This window comes from Schistocerca americana, chromosome 3 (genome assembly GCF_021461395.2).
Source record: "Schistocerca americana isolate TAMUIC-IGC-003095 chromosome 3, iqSchAmer2.1, whole genome shotgun sequence".
Lineage (NCBI taxonomy): Eukaryota > Metazoa > Arthropoda > Insecta > Orthoptera > Acrididae > Schistocerca > Schistocerca americana.
In genome coordinates, this window is record NC_060121.1 from 757,267,403 (window position 1) to 757,286,487 (window position 19,085).

Consider the following 19,085-nt stretch of genomic DNA (forward strand, 5'->3'; position numbering starts at 1 on the left):
AAAACCGGTTGCTAGTTTCATAGTAAGTACACCATTTAAAACATGGGATTTAATTATTTTTATGATGAAACCGATTGCCAGCTTATGCAGAAGTTCGTCATTTCATACCTAAATAAGGAAATACGTCACGACGGATAAGGAGGAAACAGAGTGCCCCTCCACCCTGATACCGGCATAAAAGGTACACAGAGAAAACTGAGCTGTCTGTATCGTTCACGTGTGTCGATTGCTGGTTAATTTGAAAAAAAAAAAAAAAAAAATAAGAGAAACTAGACATGCTACTCCTTTATGGAGAACGCAAACGAAACGCCAAGAGAACAGTTGAGTTGTACGCAAAAAGACATCCCGACAGATGGTGTCAATTCATCGAACGTTCTGGAAATTGTTATTGGAAGAGCACTGGAACACAATGTTGAGGCTAAGGAGAAAGCCTGTAACGAGCGGAGCGAAGAAAATAGTCGTTACGGCAGTTATTGCTCATACCATATGTTAGCTCCAGAGAATCGGCGAGTGATTCTGGACAAAATCAGGCCATCGTTGTTGCATTTTGCACTTAGACTGCTTCTGTCCGTGTCACGGGTCACTTCACCAGGGGCTTAACCATCGTAACTACAGAAGATGCACGGAATTCTGTCGCTCGGTTCTGATATGACATCAGGACAATAGGTTCTTTCTGTTTAGCGATGAAAATCATGGAAAGCTAAATATAAGAAATATGCGTTAATGGGCTGCTAAGAATCCACACTAGCTGAGGAGTTTGAACACCACAGCCAGTGTATTCTGAATGTTTGGCACAGGGTTGTTGGAGACTACGCAACTGGTCATTACTTCTTTGAAGAAACTTTAGTGGCTAAAAGAGAGGCACAATTTTTTTTACCGAAGTGCTACCGGCTATCCTAGAGGAAGTACTACTTGAAATACTTGATGTACGTGGTTGTGGTACCAGTTCGACGGGTGAAGGGTGCCCGGCTCACTACTCGCTTGTGGCTGGCAAAGAGCTCACCCAGCCCTTTCTTGATCTCTGAATAGGACATAAAGGCAAAATAAGTTCGCCTACACGGTCGCCTCACTTGACGCCAGTCGACTTTTATTCTGGGGTAAACTCAAAGTTGAAGTCTCTTCACAAGTTCTGACGATCCAAGAAGATTTAAAACGTCGCCTCGTTGCAGCATGTGCAATGACATGGAAAGAATCTCTTCGAGCGGTCCAGAAGTCCTTGCACCAGAGGAGGGACAAATCGCTTATATCGACCGTCATGGCCTACTTTTTAATGTCTGAGTACGCAATCTACTTCCCAGGTTTTTGAATAACAGGACTGCTGAGAGGCCAACGAACTACCGGAAAGGGAGAGAGTCTAAGGTGTTACAACTGTCTCAGAATGTTGTTAGAGCTATGCTGTCACCCAGGAAGCAACAGCGAGCTTTCCGGCAGCACGGCGATAATGCAGCGGCAATCGAGGAACGCCAAACTGCCCCCGAGGATGTCTGAACGTATTTGATCACTAGCTGACAAACCCAGCGTTGCTCGGGGATTCATGATGCCAGTTTTCCATTAGGAACGAAAACAAAAGGTGAACAGTGCTTGTAGTGAAGCATCGAAAAAAATTCTTTGCAATGTATTCGTGAAGACACCTTTCAAATTGTGAAACGGTCATACAAGAAATATGCGTTAGTTATAAACGCATAAGTACAGTAACCATATTAAGGAACACGATCCCGGGCAGTTCCTGTATATTGCGTGCAGCTGCCTCGCGTGTCTACAACGCGATTTTATAAACGTCTCTATGGCAACGCCCCTTCGTAGCTCTATAGATGGCTATCGTTTTCGCATAGAGCCATTCACGCTTCGCAGTTAAAACCTGTGAAAAATCCTGTCAGGTGTCAAGGATTTCCTTAAATTAACTCGACTGTAGTAGTGTGCGTATGTATACATGTATGCATGTCTGTATGTATGTGTGTCCAACAGTAATAAATTAAAACGTCATGCCTGGTGCAGCAGTTTTACTGCGTGAACAGTGAAAATATATATAGCAATATTTCTTTCCTTTTATCATTTTGTAGAGGAAAAGAGAAAAAGTCTCGTAAAGGTTTGAAATTATGTGTGAAGTTTGTTGCAAGCCACTAAGTTCTCTCATTCTCTAATATGACATGAATACAGTCCGTGGTATATATGAATACCGTCTGCAATTTTTTTTCCGAATGGAGTTAGTGGTAAAGAAGTAATAAATTAAAACGTCATGCCTGATAGAACAGCTTTGCTGTATAACCAGCGAGTATGTAGTAAGCGATAATTTTGTTTTTCCTTTCATCGTCACATTTCCGCCAGCTTAGCTGGGTGGTAACGTGCTCGCCTCACATGCAAACGGCCCGGGTTCGATTTCCGATCGGGTTGGAGATTTTCTCCGCTCGGGGACTGGGTGTTGTGTTGTCTCCATCATCATTTCATCCTCATCACCGGCGCCCAAGTCCCCTAATGTCGCGTCGACTCAAATAAGACCTGCACATGGCGGCCGACCTTCCCCGGATGGGGCTGTAACCTCCCCCTCACTTATCGACCTTAATGACAGTGAAAAATTAAACCGCGTGTACCTAATGGAAATTTGGGAAAAGCAATCGTCACCGAAATTAATCTGTCGGTAAAGAGGGAGGAAAGGGTTACATCTAAATGAAAGGAAAAATGCAAATGAAATTGGTGGAAATGAATTTTGAGAAAAGGGTAAATTTAATAAAGAGAGTAAATGTGCGGTCGTTACGTTAACAATTAATTGGCGTTAATTAGATATTTGAGATTTGGGGAAATTACGGTCGCCAGTCCTATGGACAACTACTATAATGACTGAAAATGAAAGATTAATGCACATATAATTAGCACTAAAAGCGTGGCAACTGAAGGTTGACACGTGTTGTGTGAAAACTGAATGTTTTTCAGAAGTAATAAATTTCGCTACACTCTGACCTAATTTAGCAAAAGAATTAATAAAACCGGAAAATTGAAAGTTAATTTAGTGATTGAATTTAATAGAGAACTTTGTTTCTGAAGCACTACGAAATTCAATAAAATAAGGTTAGTCTTGGGCTACCTCAACAACCATTTCAAAAGCTACTTGAATCTACGCAATTTAGAAATAAGAGATTTAACTTTGAACTTGAATTAAATGATTCTGAACAATTACCAACAGTAAAATTAAGTACGTACAAAGCTGAGCTGCAGTCACAGGTAAGCTAAAATATGGTAACGAAACTCGCACTCTTAATTTGTGCTTGTGTAATCTAAATATTGTAGCCAGCTATGAATACCTTAACTGAACTTTGAAATTAAAGCAGTGAAATGGAATGATATTACTTTAATGCTGGCATTTGAATTTCAACGACACTAGGGTTCATTCCGGAAAAGGAAGGGATCCTGCATGGTAATGCAATTGGGACAATTAACAACAAAGGTTCATGCTAAGTTGCTGTATTTTCACTAAAATAATGGAATAGTTTGAAAAGCTGAGGTCTCCCATACAGTTCTAAATCTTTACGTGCTTTCAGTCTTCCTTGTTGGTTGATTGAAGGTTTGAAGTCGTCGATGGAGGAGGTGGCGACAATCACTCATTGTCGGCCGTAGCTGTTGCAGAAGCTGGATGTTGGCGCGCCTTCTTCTCGACATGGTCACCAGGCGAAACGGGCTCTTGATGTGTGCCAGCTAATGCTTCCCGTCCGCGACACCGTGTCAGAAACTGTCATAGCAAGTCGAGCGCAATTACATGCTGCCAAACCCCAAAAGCGCGGCAACTCGTGGGAGCGTCACACAACACACCTCCTCCACCGCCCTACTCCAGCCAGACTCCTCCTCTGCCCGCGCTCCACGCGACAGAGTTAACACTACCAAAGATCCTAAACACTTTGGTTCTCCACACGACCTATCGATGTAATCGCTCGATAGCATAGTTTTCCCTAGGCAAGAACCAGCGTAAAAATACAAATAATATTTACAAAGCAAACCAATTATACATCGATATATATATATATATATATATATATATATATATATATATATATATATAAAGACACAGAAATGTCATATCTTCAAGTAACAAATAAAGGAAAAGAATTTATAATACAATAGATGGAAATAGGAGGATATGCATTTCCGGCGTTACAGGGCCTCCCGCCCAACGATGCCATACGCGCATTTCATTTCATCATTTCGTGAAGGGTGTCAACGAGAAAAAGTCTCGTAAATGTTTGAAATTGTGCGTGAAGTTTGTTGGGAGTCATTAGGTGCTCTTATTCTCCAATATTTCATGAATATAGCCTGACTATCCGCGCGCCGTGAACTACGTTCTTTTCACCTCCAGCTCCATTCTTTTGAGAGGTTGGTGAGGTAGGTGGTACTTACCCCCACAAGAGTTCTTTTCCGACAGTTAGCAATATGTGTACCTAATTTAGTTGAAATCGATCCAGTGGTTTATGAGATGTAGAACATACATACATACACTTTTATATACACTTTTACAATATTTGTGAAACGGGACAAACATTTATACGGTACTAATTGTAATTTTTGCAGTTGCACTACAAGTCATCCTCATGATACAGATACACAATTATTTCGCAAGAAGAAAGCAATGGTGAACCACCTCCACTAGGGCCCTGCCCAGCACAGCAGCTGTCCCAAACGCACACTGCTCGAAGTGTTCTTCTTAAGGGGCAGCCGCTACTGTACAAGTCCATTTTGAAAAATGAAGAAACTACAGGACAGTCACTTAGTCCACAATCTTTTATTGTGTACACGACTAGTTTCGGAACACTTTTCTACACCAGGTGATGGAGTGTAAACAATAATAGATTGTGGGTTAAGCAGTTGTCCTACAGTTTCTTCATTTTTCGAAATGTACACTATTTGAATATGGACCTGGCTCTGACTATACTCGATGTACTGATGTTACAGCATCTGGCGGTTATGGGGCGTATGGCAGCGGCGGGCTGGAACACGGCGGCTCCTTCGTCAGTGGTCCGGGAATAGGTGTGAGCTACGGTGGCGCCGGTCTGGTCGGCGGCTCCTATGGCTCGTATGGTGTTGAGGGCGGAGGCAGCGTGCATGGGGGCTTTGACCACCAGCCCCTGCCGCTGCCGCATCCTCATGTCCCGAGCCATCACCCCCACTACCCGGTAAGCGACACTTCAACTAGTTTAGTCCTTGCTCCTCTCAGATACTCTACTATACATGTGTGTTTGTTGATACAGTAGGAGATACATTTATGAGCTTCAAACATTATGGCTATGGCCCATCGCGAGACTGAATACTGCCTCGAGCACATGATGCGGTAAGGAAACTATACAAGCAGAGCAGAAACCAGTGGAGAACCATTCTAGCGATGATACGGGCCACAAACCAGATATCCACTGACATATTAGACTTCGACAAATGGAAGACCGTTATGGTCCGGCATCTGGAAACGGGCACTTCGGAAACGGAAAAGCTGGTCGACTGTTCACGTGCTACGGTAGACAGCACCTATAGAAAGAGGCTGAAAGATGGTGAAACCACGAATAGATGACAGGTTGTTGGATGTCCACGCTTCATTGCAGAACGTGGAGGTCGGACCATGCCTGCTCTGTAATGCAGGAGAGGCGGCGATCTGTGTCATATCTGACGAGAGAGTATTATGCTCAATCCAACGACTTCGTCAGCTGTGATTGCAGTGGATACGGGGTCATCGAGACTGGACTGTGTTCAGACGATTGACTCTTGTTATACCAGGTCAATGGTCGTATCTTGAGACGCCGTTATCCTGGCGAATGGCTGCTCGAAACGTGGAAAGCGCCCCAGAGTGGAGGCAGTATTATGCCATGGGGGACATTCACTTGGGCTTTCACAGGTATAATTAAATAACTTGACCTTTGACTTTGAGACAGTTAAGACAGCTACTGCGTTTAAACTCTCTTTTGATTTTTTTCCTAGATGCATAGATTTTAAAATTTTGAGGTGTCTAATATAAGAACCTGTGAAAAAAAAATTGCCTATATGTTTTTTTATGGCTGCTGTAAGGAGAGAACAGGTTAGGTATAGGATGAGTTGGCGGTCGGAGATTTCCGTTTCTCTGGTTCTCAGAGAACGCCAGACAAAGTCGGATAAAACTGCTACAACTCGCGATGAAAACCCCGTCTCTCGTGGCAGTTAAAGTGCTCGCAGTCGCCATAAGATTTTCTGGAAACACTTTCAGAATGAGAAGGTTGAACAACAGTAGCAGTATGATATCTTTTTGCTTACAAACTGGTCGCTTAGGGAACGTCTTTAACACACAAACTGACGGCGAAATATTTCGCGTCGTTTGGAGTGTGATCGTTGCAAATTTGCCCATTATTGTTAATTTGTGAAGAAATCACTATGCACTGGTTTGCAAAACACACCAATCGTTTTATGAAGGTCCGGGGATCGAACATCGAATAAAGGTTCGTAGATGATATTTACCTTCTTTTTCACAAAATAAATTTTTTATTATTGGTAACTGCGATTACAAGTTGTATCTCATCTGCACTTCAAATTACATCTAGATGCAAACTACGTATCTGACCCCCAAAAAACAATGTCCAATCGCCATTCCTTATCTCCAAAATTACAAAAGGCATAGATGCTCTTTTTCACAGCAAAGAGCGTTGTTATCTCAATTACAGTAGCACATCATCGCTGGCACTCGCAGCTGTAATATTACAATAATATTAATTAACCGTTCTGCTGCATTGTTATTTTTTTCATTCACAACCATAACAACATACATATGAGTCGCAGATAGGCACAATAGAAAGATTTTCGCACTTAAAGCTTACGGCCAATGCCCTTTGTCAACAATAATACACACACACTCACGCAAACGCAACTCACACACTTGACTGCAGTCTCCAGCAACTGAAACCACACTGCGAGCAGCAGCACCAGCGCATTATGGGAGTGGCGACTGGTTTGGGGAAAGGAGGCTGGGGGGGGGGGGGGGGGAGAAGGGGGAGGGATGTATGGTGGGGATGGCGGACAGTGAAGTGCTGTAGGTTGGACAGCGGGCAGGGGAGAGGTGAGGAGGGTGGAGGAACTAGTGGAAAAGGAGAGAGAGAAAAACATAAAAAAGATAAAAATAAAAAATAATTAAAAAAGAGAGAGAAAAAGACGGGGTGTGACAGTGGAATGATAGTGTTGGAATGGGAGCAAGGAAGGGGCTGGATGGGTGAGGACAGTGACTGCCGAAGGTTGAGGCCAGGAGGGTTACGGGAACATAGGATGTATTGCAGGGGAAGTTCCCACCTGTGTATTTCAGAAAAGCTGGTGTTGGTGGGAAGGATCCATATGGCACAGGCTGTGAAGCAGTCATTCAAATGAAGGATATAATGTTTGGCATCATGTTCAGCAACAGAGTGGTCCACTTGTTTCTTGGCCACAGTTTGTCGGTGGCCATTCATGCGGACAGACACCTTGTTGGTTGTCATGCCTACATAGAATGCAGCACAGTGGTTGCAGCTTAGCTTGTAGACCACATGACTGGTTTCGCAGGTAAATTAAATTACATTACATCCTGGATTTTCCATTGTTTGATACATATGAGTCTGTGTTGCATATGCACATTCAATAAAAAAAGCATCGTTTTCCTTTCGCATGACGCAAATAACATAAGCTCATTACTATACACCATAGAACCGTCAATTCACATTACGTGCGGACCACGACAGTTGTGGACTATGTACCATTATTATGGATAACCTATTTGATGTCTTCCCCTACACCGATGGGATCTTCGAGAAGACAACTGGCCGTGTCCTAAGGCCACAATCATGCTGCATTTCTTTGAACAGCATGGCGGTGAACTCATGTTGGTGTTTTGGCCACCAAATTCACCTGATCTGAACCCAGTGGATCACATCTGGACATGTGGACCACTAATGCACACCAGCTCTGCCCCCACAAATTACCAGCTCGTAATGTACGGGAACTGCGTGACCTGTGCATTCACATATGGTGCCACGTACCTCTGGAGGCCTACCAATAACTTGCCGAATACGCAGGGCGTCGACTGTATTGGGTTGCAGAGATGAACCAACACGCCATTAAGATTTTCATTAAGTTTTGTATCATCAGTGTATGCTGCAACGCAAGGGCAACTAGGAATTCGGTTCTTGCAATAATAAGAATTTTTCCCATTTAACACTTTGAACATGCCTAGGAGAATCGGATAGCAAGATCTTGCGTCCCATTGACATGGATGTCAGTACGGAAGGAGCACTAGACCTGCAGGGTGAGGATGGGGAAACAAATACGGACGGAGTCTTGTGAAAGGAACTACCCTAGTATTCGCCTGATGTCAGTCCGGAAAAGCGTAATTTCGATAAATCACGACTGCTGGGTATTATACACTTCATAGCAGATGGGTAGAGACATATTTTCACTGTAGCGTCTAGCGCCCTCCTTCTCTTCGAGTAACATAAAGAATGCGTTAGTTTTAATTATCTCCTCTAATAAATCAAGCAGCAACAATGAAATTTGGTGAAGGTGTCAGTCCTTCTCCACATAGGCACCCGTCAGTGCAGCGTATATTTCCCAACAATGGATGACATGGCAGCGATCTTCATTGCAGAAGTCTGTATTTTGGCGGTTCAGGAAACATTCCACCTCCAAATTACGTCGTCGTCATTCTTGAAATGCCTGCGACGCAAAGGTTTCTTCACCCTGAGAAATAGAGAGAAGGCGCTAGGTACCATGTCAAGAGAACACTGTGGAATGGGCTGGGGTGCTGTCGAGACGTGTAACACTCCCGTTATCGCGACAAGAGATTTCGGCAGTAGGAAAGAATGTTATATCTAGAGGATAGTGTGCCTAGGAACACATGATGTTTTCTGGTCAGTACTTCAGTCTAGTGACTGATTCTAGAACCACATGAAAGAATGCGAACTAGGTACCACCATAAGCAGTTTCCACCATTTCTTTACTGTTTTTGTTTCTGTTAGACATGAGGTTGTGTTTTGTGTAGCATTTGTAATTATTTCCGCTTTACATTCTCGAGTGATGTATAACATATTGAGGTGAAAAAAGTGATGGGATACCGATATACATACATACAGATGATGGTTGCATTTCGTACACAAGGAATAAAAGAGCAGTGCATTGATAGAGCTGTCGTTTGTACTCAAGTGATTCATGCGAAAAGGTTTCCGACATGATTATGGCCTCACGACAAGAACTAGAAGACTCTGAAAGCGGAATGGTAGTTGGAGCTAGACGCATGGGACATAACATTTCGAAAATCGTTAGGGAATTCAATATTCCGAGATGAACAAATCACGACTGTGCTGAGAATAACAAATTTCAGGCCTTACCTCTCACCATGGACAACGCAGTGGCTGTCGGCCTTCGCTTAACGATCTGGAACAGCGGCCTTTGCGTAGAGTTGTCAGAGCTAACAGACAGGCAACAATGCGTGAAATAGCCGCAGAAATCAATGCGGGACGTACGACGAACGTATCCGTTAGGACAGTATGGCGAAATTTGGCGTTAATGTACTATGGCGGCAGATGACGGACGCAACTGCCTTTGCTAACAGCACGACATCGCCTGCAATACCTCTCCTGGGCTCGTGGCCACATCGGTTGGACCCTAGACGACTGAAAAACCGTGACCTGGTCAGATGAGTCCAGATTTCAGTTGGAAAGAGCTGATGATGGGGTTCGAGTGTAACGCAGACCCCACGAAACCATGGACTCAAGTTGTCAACAAGGCACTGTGCAAGCTGGTGGTGGCTTCATGATGGTGTGGGATTTGTTTGCAGTGGATGGGTTCAATCCTCTCGTCCAAATAAATCGATCATTGGCTGGAAATGGTTATGTTTGGCTACTTGGAGACCATTTGCAGCCATTCATGGACGATTGAATTCTTATCGATGACGGTGCGCCATGTCACCGGGCCATAATTGTTCTCCACTCGTTTCAAACCATTTTGGACAGTTCGAGCGAAGGATTTGGCCACCCAGATCGCCCGACATGAATCCCATGGAGCATTTATGGGACATAATCGAGAGGTCAATTCGTAAACAAAATGTTGCACCGGCAACACTTTCGCAATTACGGACGACTATGGAGGCAGCATGTCTCAATACGTCTGCAGAGGCCTTCCAACAACTTGTTGAGTCCATGCCACGTCAAATTTCTGCACTACGACTGCCAGAAGGAGGTCCCAAACGATATCAGGAGCTATCCCATAACTTTTGACACCTCAGCGCATATTAAAGCAATTGGGTACATACAGTTAATTCTTCAGTTGCAGAATTTTATAGTGCTATGTTTTATAGAGACCTTTGGAGAAAAGAGAACCACTTGCATGAATATAAAGAGCTCAGATGGAAACCCAGTTCTAAGCAAAGAAGGGAAAGCAGAAAGGTGGAAGGAGTATATAGAGGGTGTATACAAGGGCGATGTTCTTGAGGATAATATTATGGAAATGGAAGAGGATGTAGATGAAGATTAAATGGGAGATATCATACTGCGTGAAGAGTTTGGCAGAGCACTGAAAGACCTAAGTCGAAACAAGGCCCCGGGAGTAGACAGCATTCTGTTAGAATTACTGATAGCCTTGGGAGAGCCAGCCCTGACAAAACTCTACCATCTGGTGAGCAAGATGTATGAGACAGGGGAAATACCCTCAGACTTCAAGAAGAATATAATAATGCCAATCCCACAGAAGTCAGGGGTTGACAAATGTGAAAATTACCGAACTATCAGTTTAATAAGTCACGGCTGCGAAGTACTAAAACGAATTCTTTACAGACGAATGGAAAAACTGGTAGAAGCCGACCTTGGGGAAGATCAGTTTGGATTCCGTAGAAATGTTGGAACACGTGAGGCAATATTGACCCTACGACTTGTCTTAGAAGCTAGATTAAGGAAAGGCAAACCTACGTTTCTAGCATTTGTAGACTTAGATAAAGCTTTTGACAATGTTGACTGGAATACTCTCAAATTCTGAAGGTGTCAGGGGTAAAATACAGGACGCGAAAGGCTATTTACAATTTGTACAGAAACCAGATGGCAGTTATAAGAGTCGAGGGAAATGAAAGGGAAGCCGTGGTTGGGAAGGGAGTGAGACAGGATTGTAGTCTATCCCCGATGTTATTCAATCTGTATATTGAGCAAGCAGTGAAGGAAACAAAATAAAAATTCGGAGTAGGTATTAAAATCCATGGAGAAGAAATAAAAACTTTAAAGTTCGCCGATGACATTGTAATTCTATCAGAGACAGCAAAGGACTTGGAAGAGCAGTTGAACGGAATGGACAGAGTCTTGAAGGGAGGATATAAGATGAACATCAACAAAAGCAACACAAGGATAATGGAATGTAGTCGAATTAAGTCGGGTGATGCTGAGGGAATTAGGTTAGGAAATGAGACACTTAAAGTAGTAAAGGAATTTTGCTATTTGGGGAGCAAAATAACTGATGATGGTCGAAGTAGAGAGGATATAAAATGTAGACTGGCAATGGTAAGGAAAGCGTTTCTGAAGAAGAGAAATTTGTTAACATCGAGTATAGATTCTGAAAGTATTTGTATGGAGTGTAGCCATGTATGGAAGTGATACATGGACGATAAATAGTTTAGACAAGAAGAGAATAGAAGCTTTCGAAATGTGGTGCTACAGAAGAATGCTGAAGATTAGATGGGTAGATCACATAACTAATGAGGAGTTATTGAATAGAATTGGGGAGAAGAGGAGTTTGTGTCACACCTTGACCAGAAGAATGAATCGGTTGGTAGGACATGTTCTGAGGCATCAAGGGATCACCAATGTAGTACTGGAGGGCAGTGTGGAGGGTAAAAATCGTAGAGGGAGACCAAGAGATGAATACACTAAGCAGATTCAGAAGGATGTAGGCTGCAGTAGGTACTGGGAGATGAAGAAGCTTGCACAGGATAGAGTAGCGTGGAGAGCTGCATCAAACCAGTCTCTGGACTGAAGACCGCAACAACAGCAACAACATGTTTTATAGTGCTATGTTAGTAATTTTAGAACTAATTTATACGATATGTTGTCGGTTTATCAATACCTCGTCCGTCATGCGCCTTCTTGTACCTTCGAACAGACGAAGATCTTACTGTGGAGCATATGATACTTCGAAAGAAATCAGTTTCTTTAATGTCTTAAGAATCTTACCATCCTTGAAAATGGAAGTTTGTGTTAGTTCCCTACAGCTCCTATTTCAAAATTTATTTATCCTGTAACATGTTTTTGATGATACTTCTGCTCAATTTGATTTATCTCGCTGATCGTTAGTGTGTAGTTGAGCAATAATGTTACAAGTAGAGTATTAAATACCGTATTGACAAGGTTTTCTCTCTACTGCAAAGTTTTTAAATTGCAACAAAATATTTGTTCCTAGGTACATGACCCTGTACTTTTGAACATGATTCACATTTGGAAAACCTTTATTTTACAGAGTAATTGTTATAATTTCATAAAAAGAGAACAGAACATAAAAATTAAAAATGGAATAAGAAATATACCAGGGGAAAAATGCTCCTGTTGAAGCACAAAAAATTAGAATATGTTCCTGTTTATTTAAAAGATTCTGAATGAAAAGTGGAGTATCAGCTGTCTCATTCTATTTTTCTCAATACCTTTAAAATTTTCCCACTGATTTCGATATGCGAAAATAATCGCTCTTTTTTTAACATACATGTCAATTCTTCACACTACCTGTTTCAGCATACTAGCTCCGGTCATCAGAATAATTCAACTATTCCCATAAATTCATACATGTACTTTATAGTTTAATTATTTATTCCACAACCCCTGATGTAGGAACGTAGCCTTCTGAACCAGTGGCAAAGGCTAAACACTCCTTTCATCACTGCTTGTCGATGTCGAAAAACAGTTACGCGTTGCTCCAAAGAGAACCATCCGGATTCACAATAGTGCGTATTTCACATGAATGTAAATAGAAACGTGATGTAATTTTAACTTACGTACAGGAGTACAAAGACTTATTTTCAAAAGAATCATCTGATTTTACAAGAGCATATGTTTTATGTGTATGCACATACAACCTTCGGATTGTTTTTGCAATTAGGACCATGAAGGCTACTGATGCTATGCGAGATCTGTGCGCCCATAACAGCCACAGCTTTAGTGCGGTACTCTCCACTAAAATCGAGAATTGCACCCGTCGAAACGGCGAACGCAAAACACGTTTTGCTGTTATGTCACCTCGGTCTCGACTTGACGCAAAATGGGTAACGAACAAGTCAGCTAGCTGCACCAGGGAGATTCCTAGTGGCAACCGCAGGAGCTGGTAACTTACAAGCGGGGCCAACGCAGAGTTTTAGTTTAAATGCGTGAGTTAAAATTTATGCAGGTTTCTACGAGGCTTGGACAAAAATACGGAAACAGCAAAACACGACACGTTATCATGCCTAATACAATGTAGCCAAACCACTGGTAGTCAACACAGATTCCAATCGTTTCGGAATGGATAACTACAGATCCTGTATGGTTTTCAAGGGAATCTTCCTCTAAAATAGTGACAAGTTCGGGTAACGATGATGGAGGTAGATAGCGATGACTCAGATCTCTCTCCAGATTAGATCACGAAGACTCAATAACACTGAGGTCTAGTGGCTGTGGTGCCCAGGGGACATACGAAAATTTATCATCGTGTGAACACAACCGGTGCTATACGATGCGGGCAGTCCGAACAGGGGCAATATCCTCTTCGAACACAGCAACACCATTAGAGAATAGTATAATAAACAGGGTACTGCACTGTAGTTCCTCCTCTAGATTGTCGCACAGATGACAAAATGGTAGATATCGAAATAGACGATAGAGGGATAGAGAAACAATTAAAATCGCTCAAAAGAGGAAAGGCTGCTGGACCTGATGGGATACCAGTTCGATTTTACACAGAGTACGCGAAGGAACTTGCCCCCCTTCTTGCACCGGTGTACCGTAGGTCTCTAGAAGGGCGTAGCGTTCCAAAGGATTGGAAAAGGGCACAGGTCATCCCCGTTTTTAAGAAGGGACGTCGAACAGATGTGCACAACTATAGACCTATATCTCTAACGTCGATCAGTTGTAGAATTTTGGAACACGTATTATGTTCGAGTATAATGACTTTTCTGGAGACTAGAAATCTACTCTGTAGGAATCAGCATGGGTTTCTAAAAAGACGAACGTGTGAAACCCAGCTCGCGCTATTCGTCCACGAGACTCAGAGGATCATAGACACGGGTTCCCAGGTAGATGCCGTGTTTTTTGACTTCCGCAAGGCGTTCCATACAGTTCCCCAAAGTCGTTTAATGAAAAAAGTAAGAGCATATGGAGTATCAGACCAATTGTGTGATTGGATTGAAGAGTTCCTAGATAGCAGAACACAGTATGTCATTGTGAATGGAGAGAATTTTTCCGAAGTAAGTGTGATTTCAGGTGTGCCGCAGGGGTGTGTCGTAGGACCGTTGTTATTCACAATATATAAATGACCTTGTGGATAACATCGGAAGTTCACTGAGGCTTTTTGCGGATGATGCTGTGGTATATCGAGAGGTTGTAACAATGGAAAATTGTACTGAAATGCAGAAGGATCTGCAGCTAATTGACGCATGGTGCAGGGAATGGCAATTGAATCTCAATGTAGACAAGTGTAATGTGCTGTGAATACATAGAAAGAAAGATCCCTTATAATTTAGCTACAATATAGCAGGTCAGCAACTGGAAGCAGTTAATTCCATAAATTATCTGGGAGTACGCATTAGCAGTGATTTAAAATGGAATGATCATATAAAGTTGATCGTCGGCAAAGCAGTTGCCAGACTGAGATTCATTGGAAGAATTCTAAGGAAATGCAATCCGAAAACAAAGGAAGTAGGTTACAGTACACTTGTTCGCCCACTGCTTGAATACTGCTCAGCAGTGTGGAATCCGTACCAGATAGGGTTGATGAAAAAGATAGAGAAGATCCAACGGAGAGCAGCGCGCTTCGTTACAGGATTATTTAGTAATCGCGAAAGCGTTACGGAGATGATAGATAAACTCCAGTGGAAGACTCTGCAGGAGATACGCTCAGTAGCTCGGTACGGGCTTTTGTTGAACTTTCGAGAACATACCTTCACCGAGGAGTCAAGCAGTATATTGCTCCCTCCTACGTATATCTCGCGAAGAGACCATGAGGATAAAATCAGAGAGATTAGAGCCCACACAGAGGCATACCGACACTCCTTCTTTCCATGAACAATACGAGACTGGAATAGAAACGAGAACCGATAGACGTATTCAAGGTACCCTCCGCCACACGCCGTCAGGTGGCTTGCGAAGCATGGATGCAGATGTAGATGTAGATGTAGATGTGTACAACTGATCAACCAAATGGGCCACATAGCCCTTGGCAGTAATGCAGCCTTGCAGAGTAACCGTGGGGCACGCATACTACCACGATATGGCTGCCAAATTCATAACCGAACCCCGCCATGTTATGCTCTTGGGGCGCAAACTCGTCCCAAAACTGATACCAGCGCGACACAAGAGTCATTCCTCCATTGCTGCATAGCCCAGGTTTCATGGCTTCGGCACCACGTTCTCCTGTTACGGGCGTTTGCATCACTGATGAGTTGCTTTGCAATTCCAGCTCGCCTTGAACTTCCTTGCTTATGGAGATGCCTTCGCGTTGCTTTGGTGCTGTCAGAGAACCCGAGTGTATTACCCAGTTCTGCAGAAAACTTTTGCAGATGGCGACCTTTTCTTTTCGTCACATCCCTCTATAATGGCCCAACACCTGAGTGGCAATGAGTTCGGGAGCAAAGCGTACGACTGCGGACGTGGTTTCAGCCGAGGCGACAACACCTACGATGCGGCACGTGGCTTTCCGCAGTGTGCTCCCACTCGTCCAGACTCAGCCGTAGTGTCGGTGCGACCGATGCTTACAGGGGTGCTGAACCAACTAAATGGTGTGGCAGATCGCCTACCGGCGAGGTTTGCTCCGTCGTGGGACCATCTGAATCGCCAGCCAAGACGGTGCGTCCTGCTAACGCGGTCATGTACGTGGACGACTCATCTGAGATGAATAGCAACGCAGAGGACCCTCCTCCTGGGCCGTGCCGCAGCTGCAGCCTTTCCGAGGAAGTGTGAAAGAAAAGAAAGGCAGCAGCATCGCTGTTCTGCCTAGACCAGGAGTAGAGAAGCCACTGGAGGACGGAAGCACACTCCTCCAGGAAGAAGCCATGACCGCTCGCGTTATCGACGACTAGTGGGAAGAAGTGGGGAGTGATGGACACGAGAGTGGTCTACATCTACATCTACATCTACATTTATACTCCGCAAGCCACACAACGGTGTGTGGCGCAGGGCACTTTACGTGCCACTGTCATTACCCCCCTTTCCTGTTCCAGTCGCGTATGGTTCGCGGGAAGAACGACTGCCGAAAAGCCTCCGTGCCCGCTCGGATCTCTCTAGGACTCTCCCTATGAGTCTCACCCTGGCACCCGCCTTACCAACAATTAATTTTATATGATCAATCCACTTCAAATCGTTCCGTACACATACTCCCAGATATTTTACACAAGTAACTGCTACCAGTGTTTGTTCCGCTATCATATAATCATACAATAAAGGATCCTTCTTTCTATGTATTCGCAATACATTACATTTGTCTATGATAAGGGCCAGTTGCTACTCCCTGCACCAAGTGCCTATCCGCTGCAGATCTTCCTGCATTTTGCTGCTATTTTCTAATGCTGCAACTTCTCTGTATACTACAGCATCATCCGCGAAAAGCTGCATGGAACTTCCGACACTATCTACTAGGTTATTTATATATAGTGTGAAAAGCAGTGGTCCCGTAACACTCCCCTGTGGCACACCAGAGGTTACTTTAACGTCTGTAGACGTCTATCCATGGAGAACAACATGCTGTGTTCTGTTTGCTAAAAACTCTTCAATCCAGCCACACAGCTGGTCTGATATTCCGTGGTGGGGCTAGCATGGACGTCTGTGGTAGCCAATAACGCCACATCTTGCAAGTACGGTACAGTGAAGATGGCTGGACAAAAGTGAAGAAGGGGTGTGCGGCTCGTTCCGCGCCAGCCACGAAAACTGATGCATCAATAAAGAAGTCTGCCAATTGCTTTACTGCGTTGACGGATCCACATCGCGCTCTGGAACAGCCACAAAACCAGTAGAAAAACACAGCTGCAAATGAAGAATTGAGCACCTCCTAACCGCCAACAGAAACTAGGGGTCATGAGCTGAAACTACTGCCTGGAAGTCAAAAACGATTACAAAGGGTTTCGGGCTCGTCTGAAACAGCGATCAACAGCAGACTTCATTGTGAAGACGACAGGGCTGTACACAGTGAGGATACAGATGTCCAAGAGTTAAGATTTTCAGTAGTTGACGAAGGAGATGTCGAATCTTTTGGTGCCTATCTACACACACGCCACCGTGCCGCAACGACTGATCAAGGCAATTTACGAGGCGTTTCCGCAATGGGCAACTGCAGGAGCTCGGCTCCATGCTCCCTACTGTCTCGCGCGTCAAGGATCTTCAATCACAGAAAGAGTCGCCGTCTCTCCTAGTTATAGCTGTGGACAACTTGGAGAACAGGACGCTCTTCCAGCTGACGAGAAGACCCGCAGGGCAATCACACTGTGGGGCCACTAAGACAGAAATGAGTTGTCCAGTACTTTCACTGCCAGGGGGCGGGGCATGTGGCTCACCACTGTTCGTTGCCCGACGCATATATTAGGTGCGCAGGCAATCGCATCAGCAAATTATGTCCGCTTCCGAGGGCGCACGAACCAAAGTGGCGGCGTGCGCGTGGCTGTGGCTGTGAATATTTGCAAGCCGCAGCGGCTCGTCAACGCAGCGAGCCGCACAAGCCGAGGATTGCCCGCTCCGAACGACGTCCGCGCCCAGGCTCACAGGCTGTGGAGAGAGCGTACACCGACGCTGCGAAGACGGACAGCGCGGCCGTCGACACCGCATCTGCACCAGGAAGTGGAAGAACACGCCGTCTGCGCGCCAGAAAGCGCTGTCGTGACAGCACGCTTGACGGCCTGCGAGTCGACCTCACTAAGGAGAAAAACTCGCAGGCAAACAGTAGACACCAGCAGAAGTAAATATCCTCAGAATAGTGAAGCAACTTAAATCACTCAATAAAAGCAAGTCTTCTGGTCCACACTGTATACCAATTAGGTTCCTTTCGGAGTATGCTGATGCATTAGCTCCATACTTAACAATCATATACAACCGTTCGCTCGACGAAAGATCCGTACCCAAAGACTGGAAAGTTGCACAGGTCACACCAATATTCAAGAAAGGTAGTAGGAGTAATCCACTAAATTACAAGTCCATATCGTTGACGTCAATATGCAGCATGATTTTAGAACACATATTGTGTTCGAACATTATGAATTCCCTCGAAGAAAACGGTCTATTGACACACAGTCAACATGGGTTTAGAAAACATCGTTCTTGTGAAACACAACTAGCTCTTTATTCGCATGAAATGCTGAATGCTATTGACAAGGAATTTCAGATCGATTCCGTATTTCTGGATTTCCGGAAGGCTTTTGACACTGTACCACACATGCGGCTCGTAGTGATATTGCGTGCTTATGGAATATCGTCTCAGCTATGTGACTGGCTCTGCGATTTCCTGTCAGAGAGGTCACCGTTCGTTGTAATTGACGGAAAGTCACCGAGTAAAACAGCAGTGATTTCTGGCGTTCGCCAAGGTAGTGTTATAGGCCCTTTGCTGTCCCTTATCTATATAAACGATTTGGGAGACAATCTGAGCAGCCGTCTTCGGTTGTTTGCAGATGACGCTGTCGCTTATCGAATAGTAAAGTCATCAGAAGATCAAAACAACCTGCAAAACGATTTAGAAGAATATCGGAATGGTACGAAAAGTGGCAGTTGACCTTAAATAACGAAAACTGTGAGGTCATCCACACGAGTGCTAAAAGGAACGAGTTACGCTTCGGTTAAACGATAAATCAGTCTAATCTAAAAGCCGTAAATTCAACTAAATACCTAGGTAGTACAATTAGGAACAATTTAAATTGGAAGGAACACATAGAA

The 19,085-nt window shown here is 44.0% G+C and overlaps 1 protein-coding gene across 1 annotated transcript in view; it reads left to right on the top strand.

The window, feature by feature from the left end:
• LOC124606372 overlaps positions 1-19,085 on the top strand; it is a 70,198-nt gene that overhangs the window by 7,409 nt on the left and 43,704 nt on the right. Inside the window, exon 2 of the mRNA XM_047138356.1 lies at positions 4,936-5,156. Coding sequence (XP_046994312.1) covers positions 4,936-5,156 — 221 coding nt within the window. The remainder of the gene's footprint in view (positions 1-4,935; positions 5,157-19,085) is intronic.